The sequence below is a fragment of the Neolamprologus brichardi genome, chromosome 6, assembly GCF_056152115.1.
Source record: "Neolamprologus brichardi isolate AB-2024 chromosome 6, ASM5615211v1, whole genome shotgun sequence".
Classification (NCBI taxonomy): domain Eukaryota; kingdom Metazoa; phylum Chordata; class Actinopteri; order Cichliformes; family Cichlidae; genus Neolamprologus; species Neolamprologus brichardi.
Window position 1 is genome coordinate 36378551 of NC_142109.1, and position 9375 is coordinate 36387925.

The 9375-nt window shown below is 42.0% G+C and overlaps 1 protein-coding gene across 1 annotated transcript; it reads right to left on the minus strand.

Moving 5' to 3' along the window:
- Positions 1-1368: 1368 nt before the first annotated feature.
- On the minus strand, positions 1369-9025 carry LOC102789779 (uncharacterized). Its single transcript, XM_087842647.1, has 5 exons — positions 8971-9025; positions 4567-4878; positions 3504-3560; positions 3078-3233; positions 1369-1748 (listed from the first exon to the last, which is right to left on the minus strand). The coding sequence occupies exons 1-5, from the start codon at positions 9023-9025 to the stop codon at positions 1600-1602; spliced, it is 729 nt and encodes a 242-aa protein (XP_087698773.1). The 3' UTR covers positions 1369-1599.
- Positions 9026-9375: the final 350 nt, after the last annotated feature.

Here is a 9375-nt window from a genome sequence, read left to right on the forward strand (position 1 = left end):
ACTGACTGTCATTCACACTTCATGCAAAGGTCCCTTCATAGAAATCAAACATACACTCTTCTAATAATCAGGAGTTTCTTTCCTCGTGATGGCTCATCTGTAAAAATGCTTCGTGTTTATAATGACAGTAGACTTTGTGTCCACAGCTGATACAGAGTGTAACTGTATGTATGTGACCACCAATCAGTGTTACATGTCCTGAATGTTGTCAGAGCAGAAGCCCTAATTACTCATGGCATCAAATTCAGTCAGGATTACAGATTACTGACAGCACTGGTTGTATCTGCGGTCTGTGACCACAGTGTTGCTTCAAACCACAGACTGTATATAAAAGATCAACAACATGACAGCTGACAAACAGAAATCCCTCGTTCAAACAAATGAAGTAAAAGTGAATTGATTCTAATCTCAGTCTTTATTTAAATGGATGCAAATGTAAGTTTATAACCAGAATTTTATCCACCATCCGCACAAATACATGAAATTCTCAACAAATCAGCATCATTCAGTCTCACTGTGGTTTTTACAACAACATCAAAGAAAAGGAAAAACTGCCAAAGATCAATCATGTAAAGTCTGTCACACACACTTCACAGGGAGTCTGTAGTCTTTGGAAATGTCTTTTATTGCAATATTATTACAACAGTAAACACCAAACAGCCCGGTCTGTCAGAGCTCTTCAAGTTTCCTCAAAATCAGTTTTGGTTTGTTTGGAAAGACGTCATTCCTGTTTTGTTTAAACCAGGAATATCCAGGAATATCCATATCGTTTGACATCCAGGGCCACTTACAGCCCACGTTGATCTTAAGTGAGCGAGACGAGTGAAGCTAACTACACATTTAATCCCTGAGATATCTTAACATGACAGAAGAAGAAGAAGTGCTGTAACAGGAGAACATCTCAGCGTTTCTACAAGATTAATGCGTAAAATTACAGAAATATTCTCACCGCTCGTACTGCCACATATGATTGAAGGAAACAGTGAAAAACAGGAATGTTTATGTTACTGAATTATTTATCTGTTACTATCTATCTAAAACTACACTTAAACGCCCCAAAATTTGTGCCCTCGTTCACATTTTCCAAACCCCTCAGGTGGTCCGGATTGGAGTCTTTGCTGGGTCGCTTCTGGACCCTGGGCCTTATGTTTGACACCCCTGCTTTAGACAGGGGTGACTACTTGACTACAGCTAGCGTTCTCAGAAACCAAACAAACCAGCATCAGCATCAAAAAAACCTTTTTCCTTCTTTTTTTTAAAAACATCGTCCCACTGGGATTCTCTTCATCAGTAAAATTTAAAAACCCATCACTGAGTGTTCGCACGTCCATGTGTTGTGTGCTCTCATGTTTTTGTCTGGGTATGTATTCAGTACCTGATGAAGAAAATGTAAAAGCAGCACTGCAGGTCAGAAAGAGCAGGTCCACTGAGATACATGAGCCAGACTTTAAGGCTTCATTATGTGTCTGATCTTTAAAAACCTACGACTCTCTCCATGGATGTTACAGGTTCACAGTGTAGCAGCTACTCTTTGGATCTTAAAGACACAGATACTAAAGACAAAGGCCATGTTTAGTGCTCGCTGTCAGGTCCGCAGCATTAAACATGACCTGTGTAACGCTGGAAGTCTGTGGGAGGTCCGTTACACAGCTGTATCTGCACAGCTGTATCCTGTGTTACATTCTCCTGTCCGGAGGATCTTCCAGGATCTTCTCGATCACACGGCGCGTACCAAACCCGAAACCATTCTGTGAACAAAAGCAAACACAAAATACGACTGATGACAGTGGATCGCGTGTTAAAGACGTCACAGCATCTCTCTGAAAGAAGAAGAGCAGCTCTGCAGATGCAACAACACTGAACATCTCACTGAGGTTTAGTCGAGCTCAACGGACACAAGAGATGCTGACTGTGACTCCTAATGTCTCTCAGTGTGGTGGACACTTCATTAACCCTTTAAGACCTACCATAGAACCAAGTCTGCCAGAGCTTATATTATATGTTTACATGCTGTGGAGCCATTTTTGGGAGCATTTCAAGTTGCTATACATCAATACAACCATTACAGCCCAGATTTTAATAATATGTCTGCATTAAGTGTATAGTAATTACATAAATTGCAAAAAAGTGCAATAAACTACCAAAAAATTGAAAATCGTTTTTGTTTTTTTAACATATATTTCTAGTTAGAGAAATTTAAGAGGCTTATCCCTCAAAACTGTAAATACAAAAAAGTTGCACAAAATAGTTTCCCACCACAGGAAATTTATTTTGAGTGTCTTCATAGTTTTATTTTTGAAATACACCAATTTTTATATACTGCAGGAAAAACGAAAATAAATATTATGATGCAAATTTGCAAAAAAGCAGCATATGCATCAAAATAAACTATTTCCAGCAGTGCAATATGAGTCCTAAGCATCCCAGAAACCACACAGAAAGTCATAAAGTCAAACATAACTTTTAAAAACACCAGTATAGGCTCATTGAGGCCCGGACGGTAAAAAACTACATTTCCGCGAAAATGACGTCACTTCCGGTTTCGGGCAGGTCATGGCGGACATGCGCGATGACGTCTAATCCAATGTAGGAAGTGTTACGAACAGCTGATCGGATCAGCAAAGCGTGTTTCTGGAATATTATGTTTTTGTTGCTGCAAGTGCTTTTTATGCAGTTTTTGCAAAGTTATATGTGGAAGGAAACTGTGACCGAGGACAAGCTGATGGCATAAGATGTAAGTACAACTCCTCCGGTTTCATATGCAAAAACAATTATTGCGCTAACTTACGTGGTTGCAGTGCTACCGGGATTTAAAATTAGTTACACAAAACAGAGCGTGCTGCTCTGACCGGCTTTAAAGGGTTAAGTTCATATTAACAAACAGCTGATGCCTGCAGGCTGCTGACCACAGCGTGTGATGGTATTTGTTGTAATATCTGGATAAAAGCTAGAAATGATCAAATCTGACTTCCTGGTTTTACTTTCAGTGACACAAACTGAGAATCTGTCAGCTCATCGTGTCTCATAGTGAGAAAGTTCATTCATCACAGGTGAAGGAAACTAACCCACACTCTTACTTTTACGCTCACACTGAGCTTTGATTCGCTCACGATATCTCCACACAACACCGAGAACACCGAGAAGAACGGCGAACCCACTCAGTACACCAACACCAACAGCAACACCAACGATCCAGGGTATCCCGTTCTTTGGAGGGGTAGTTGGTTTTTCACCTGGAACAGACGAAAAGGAGACAACAAGTAGTTTCACTAAAATCAGTGATGTTTATTTCAATGATGAAATTCATGTGAAATATTAAATATTATAACTAAAAACATAATTAGGAAATCCAAGTACATCACAAAAAATAGACACTGTGAATTAAGAAAGGCGCTCGTCTCTGCCAGAGCAAGATAAAAATATAAAAACTATCCATGTCTGCTGTAATAAATGCTGATGTATCCATACTGATATATGGAGACGAGCCCTCGCTGAAAACTCACCAGCGGTGCTGTGATCAGCTGACGTTTGTGCTGGTGTTGAAGAATAACTGGACGGTTCTGGGGAAACAGGAGGAGAGGTGGAAAATCACACTCTGAACAATAATGTGCACAAATGAATATGTGAAACAGAAGAATCTGTTAAACAGCCGCCCGCCTCATGAGCTCACGTGTGTAATTAAATTAGACAAATTTGGCTGATCGTGAGTGTTCAAATATGGCTGTGTGCATAATATAATATTATAACTATTGAAAATATTAACCTCCTAAGACCCGAAGTCTTTCATGGTGTGTATTTAAAAATTGTCTTTGCTATTTGGTTTGATTGGGATCCAATAAATGTAAAAACAAATAATTACCAGATTTTTTTTTTCACTTGATTTTTGTTTCTGACAAGAATGAGATCTACGTATGAGGACATTTGTTTTAAATTTCGATAGAACAGTAGCAGTGTAACGTTCTCGTAATGGATATCAGGCCCTTGTAGAGAAAAATGAAGTACTTTATTCTAGACATCGAAAAATGTGATGTCCACATATGTGGACGCCAGGTCCTAGGAGGTTAAAGGAAAATTTTAAAACTCCATTTCCCATCAACCTCTGACTTTCCCAGGGTCACTGTCACATCTGATAATGAGTTAATGATGCTGATGCTTTTATTGTGAAGGATCCATCCTGAATGGGTTTTTAATGTGACTTCATGATGTAACCTAAGGAGCTTGGGAAGAAAAGCATATGGACTTCTGTAACTTAAAGAAGTCCATATGCTTTTCTTTCCAAGCTCCTTAGTTTCTCGTAAGGCTCTGAGTTATGCACATTCAGTAGCTTCTAAATTAACATGTCACTAATAAAGTCCTATTATCTAATAATGTATTTTCCACACTCCTTAAATTTAAATTTAAAACACTCCTTAGACTACGATGACCTGGATGACTGAGAACCTTTACAGAAATATTCATGATGTAACATTTCTCATAATAAGAAGAAATAATGGTAAATAATGTGACGCCAACTAAAGTGAGTATTTCCCCAGTGTGTTTGTGTTATGTGACTATACTACTACTCACCCACAACAGTCAGGTTAAAGTTTTGAGATGACACCTTTGTACTGAAGATCTGACCCTTGTAGAGTCCGCTGTCGTTGGCAGTGAGGGATCGAATCGTCAGAGATCCGTTTGCATCCAGCTGGAACTTTTCTGATAGTTTAGTTGATGTTCCATTATCATAGCTGATGATGACGTCGTCCTTTGGACCATAAGACCAGACAATGTAAGCGTCTCTGTCTACCTCGGTGGCTCCAATGTCCATTCGTACGTCCCCTCCAACCTTCCCCACCACTGGTTTATCATCACTCTGCCCACGAGCTCGACACACGGCCACTGTGAGAGAGAGCGGGACACAGAGTGGTGTTATGACTCAGCCCCGCCTGTGTCAGTGAACTTGAACCAGAGTTTGGAAGATACTCCACCGAAAATCACGCTGAGCTAAACAACACGGTTTCTATGGAAAAGAAAAGAAGAAAAAGAAGACACACACACACACACACACACACACACACACATCTTGTGTGCTCGCGTGCTTGGACATTCGTGAGGTTGCATCATTATAAACACATCCTTTAAAGTTCAGCCTGCTGAGGCTTCGACACCAAACATGCCGGCATGGTGAGCACGCTGGAGGAGATAACTCCAGGTGGTGTGGGCGCTTGTTGTGTGAGAACATCTCCACCTCCATCAAGGTCACAAACACCAGAACAGCAGCGTACTGCACCAGTGTCCAGAGCTCCCACGGAAATTTAAGTCAGCACGTCCTGGCTCCACAGACGTGCTAAGGGCCAGTGGCGGTCCTAGCCTGTTTGGCGCTCTGGGCGAACACTCCCTCTGGAGCCCCTCTATGCTGTTGCATGCTGGGGCAGCAGGTTGAGGGTCACAGATGCTAACAGACTAAATAAACTGATCATAAGGCCAGTAATGCTGTGAGGATGGAGCTGCACTCTGTTAGGGTGTCTGAGAGGCAGATGTTGTCCAAGATAAAGACAATGTTGGATAACACCTCCCACCCACTCCATGACGTGCTGGCTACTCACAGGAGCACGTTTAGTAAGAGACTGAGATTACCCACAATGCACCACTGACCGACACAGGAATCATTCCTGTCTGTGACCATCTCCCTGTACAACTCCTCCATCTAACACTCTGTGATCACTGCAGTAGTTACAGCCTTTTTACACACACTCTTTATTACTCTGGAATATTCTCGTCAGTTTTCTTGATATTTATTTATAATCACCTGTTAATCCTTGATGTTTATACTGACTGATCTGGATATATTAGTGTTATTTCCTAAATGTGTAAAATCTGTAACATAATGTATTGTTTGGAGTTTAGTCTGTTACTATTTTTACCATTTCTTCTTGGAGAAACTGTAACACATAATTTTCTTAAGGATTAATAAAGTATCCTGACTCTGATTGTTCCAGGATGACCTGCTATTATCCAATCACACGTCTGCTTACCTGCATCTGTTGCTGGTTTCTCCTCTTTTCTCTTTTTATTCTAAACTGATCTTTTGAACTTTTCCTGTCCATCTTCCATCAGTTTTAATTTTGCCCTCCAGTATGAACACATCCCCAACAATCTACACCTTAGTTCACAGAACAACCCAGGATTCAAATCATGAATACATGATGGTCTTGGATTTACAACATTATGAATCAAATGTGCTCTATCTGGAAGCAGCCCCCTCCCCTGTCGACAGGTTGTGTGAGAGACTTTAAATCATTAAACTGTAAAATATAAATTATACATTGTTATTGATCCTTAAGCCCCGAGTCCTAAAGTGCATATTTATTTTCTTACTTTTATTGTTTGTTTACTTTCACTGCTCTAACTGGAGCCTCGTCTCTCTCTATATACTGTATGTAGCGGAGATGACAATAAAGTTTACTTTGACTTCAGCAGTGAGCAGGCGCACCTCGCAAAGGGAGTGTTCGCCCAACACAGCAAACAGGTTAGGACTGCCACTGGGGGGATGGGTGTTTATAATTAAAACCAATGGAAGATGGACAAGAAAAGTTCAAAGCCATCAGGTGCTCAGTTTAGAAAAAAGAGAAAAGAAGAGGAGGAGAAACGTGCGTATGTTTCTCTGGTGAAATTCAGCGTCACAACAGTTTTATGTTCATGTACAATCCTTAATGTTATGTGTGTGTGTGTGTGTGGGGGGGGGGGGGGGGGGGGGGGCGAGGGAGTGTTCGCCTGGGGTGCCAAACAGGCTAGGACCGCCAATGGGTGTCCAAGCCATCCCCGCTATGCGCTGGCGTGACGTCGGCAGCATGAATGCTGCCTGATGAGTTTTTTGCCGACGCCCGTGATGCCGCCCTGGGCAACATGTCGCCCGTATCAAAAACCGCTACTGCTAAGGGCGGGCAGAGAGAAGAGCTCAGAACACCGCAGCAGGGTACCGGGCAGCCCACCCCCAAACGAGCGAGACAGCAGACCCCAAACGGCACCCACCCGACCCCCACACTCCCTGACCCTCACCAGTTTTTCAAGTATCTTTATAACTGTGACATTGTAGCTACATTTTTACCAATCCGGTTCTTTTTGGCCTCTTCAGAACTACTGTAACATTCCTCAAATCTGTGTTAGAGACACATTTATAATGTCAGCGACAATTTTAACTGTTGTTTTAACTAAATAAAGTCAAAAGCTGATCGCGCCTTCAACCTTCTGACTGGATCTCGGCACAGGCCGGTCACCGGCACGACGCCCCACGTATCCAGCCCCACTCCCGCGCCTCAGGGAGCGACACACACCTTGCTGTCATCTGCACTAATATCCCAAATGTAATAACCTCTAACGTCACCTGTTTGCTGCGCGAAAGTTTGACAAACGCAGATTTGTCTTCAAAAAAAGGCAAAGGAGGCAATTTATAATAAAAAGGCGAGTTACTCACACAGAGCGGACACGAGGAAGACCAGGCAGCGCATCCTCACGCACGAGCAGCCACAGACTGGGCGCGTGTGAAGGATTGGACCGCTTTCTGTCACTTTCTCGCCTCACCGCTTCCTGCTGTGTGTGACGCCACGCCCTGCGCCCTGCGGATACTTTCTGTGCCTACAAAAGCTACAAAGCTTTCTTCTGTATTACCGCGTGTCAGTAATCTGACAGCACTGACTACATCTGCGGTCTGTGACAACAGTTAGCGCTCCGGCTTCAAACCACAGACTGTATATAAAGATCAACAACGTGACAGCTGACAAACTACCAAGAAATCCTGATGTTCAAGGATCAATTTGTTCACAAAAAATAAATAAAGTAAAAGTGAATTGATTCTAATCACAATCTTTATTTAAACGGATGTAAATGTAAGTTTATAACCAGAATTTTATCCACCATCCGCACAAATACATGAAATTCTCAGTAAATCAGCATCATTCAGTCTCACTGTGGTTTTTACGTACAGATAACAACATCAAAGGAAAAACTACCAAAGTGAAGCTGATTACACATTTAATGCAGCCCAGCCCTCCTGTCTTTAGACTGTCTGTGTGTGTAAACAGGGGAATTTCCTGCTAAATAGTTTTAATACACAAAAGGGAAAAAATACTTCTTGAATCAGGGTGCACATCTGAGCACTGATCTGGTGTGGTTAGCAGGAAAACCTGTTTATCAGGGTGTGGTCTTACAGGTGTTCTCAAACAGGGGTACATTTTTTCCAAGAACCTCTTTATAATCCTCATGCTGATAAAACAGTTTGCTTTATGATCACATGCTTCATTTGTTGGCACTTAAAGACTCCCAACAGGTTTGGGCTTCCCATCATTATGAAGGGAAGTCAAATTCAAAGTAAAATTTCAGCTGGGGTGGACAGACTTAAACATTTTAGCAGTGTCTAATTAGCTCGATCCCAGATGAGGCACTCAGAACAACAGCCCGGAGAGAAACACATCACTTCATACTTTAGATGAAACAGCTGAAGCAAAGAGAAAAGATGCTGATCAAAACTACGTCTCAAAGACAAACAGAAGGACTCAGCACAGAGAAAATAAAAAGTCCCTTTCATAGTTATCAACAACACCATGACCTCAATGACAGACACACTCCTGACTGCAGGACCAGGTCTTATAATGACACTTAGTTTGACTCATTACACAAATAACACACAGTTACAGGCTGTCATCTAAAATCACTGAGTTATGTGTAGTTTGGGACAGAGACAGGTTTTCTGTGTTGAACAGCTCTGTGATTCAGCCAGAAGCTCCTGTTGAAAAGCTTCAGGAATCAAACTTACAAAGAACATAACCACACACACACTGTTACTGTTACACACATTAGTCCTCTGCACTAACATCCCAGCTGATGCAATGAACTCTAACATGACCTGTTTGCTGTGTGAAAGTTTGACAAATACAGGTTTGTCTTTAAAAAGGCAAAAGAGGCAAACAATGATGAAAAAGGAGAATTACTCACACAGAGGGACAAACACGAGGAAGATGAGGCAGCGCATTGAAGGAGAGCAGCTCATTCCTCACAGCAGCAGCAGAATGAGAGTGTGACAGACCTGCAGGCTAAGGTCTGTCACAACTTAAGACCCTCCCTTTTTTCTCCAGGCTGACTCGCCGACATCTGCGTCACTGCTTCCTGCTACTCTTTCAGACTATTCAGACCCGTTCACAGAAATACCGCTCGCTTTTGACTCGACCACGGCTACAAGACATGTGAGGACCAACCAGGGGAAAAGTTCCAAAACTTTTAGTTCACAAGTGATTGAACCTGATTGGAGTTTAATGATTAATAATACCGTGGAACTGGTTTGTTCATTGCCCCAGGGCAGCTGTCTAAGCTGTCTGCTGCAGTTACAGCATGTTAGAAATG

What these genes read in the sequence shown, in the direction of transcription:
- LOC102789779 (XM_087842647.1), bottom strand. Translation starts at nt 9,025, where the DNA reads ATGAGCTGCTCTCCTTCAATGCGCTGCCTCATCTTCCTCGTGTTTGTC. An exon ending in CCTCGTGTTTGTCCCTCTGT is followed by an intron (nt 4,879 to 8,970) that starts GTGAGTAATTCT and finishes TCTCTCTCACAG; the next exon opens with TGGCCGTGTGTCGAGCTCGT. An exon ending in AGCTGATCACAGCACCGCTG is followed by an intron (nt 3,234 to 3,503) that starts GTGAGTTTTCAG and finishes CGTCTGTTCCAG; the next exon opens with GTGAAAAACCAACTACCCCT.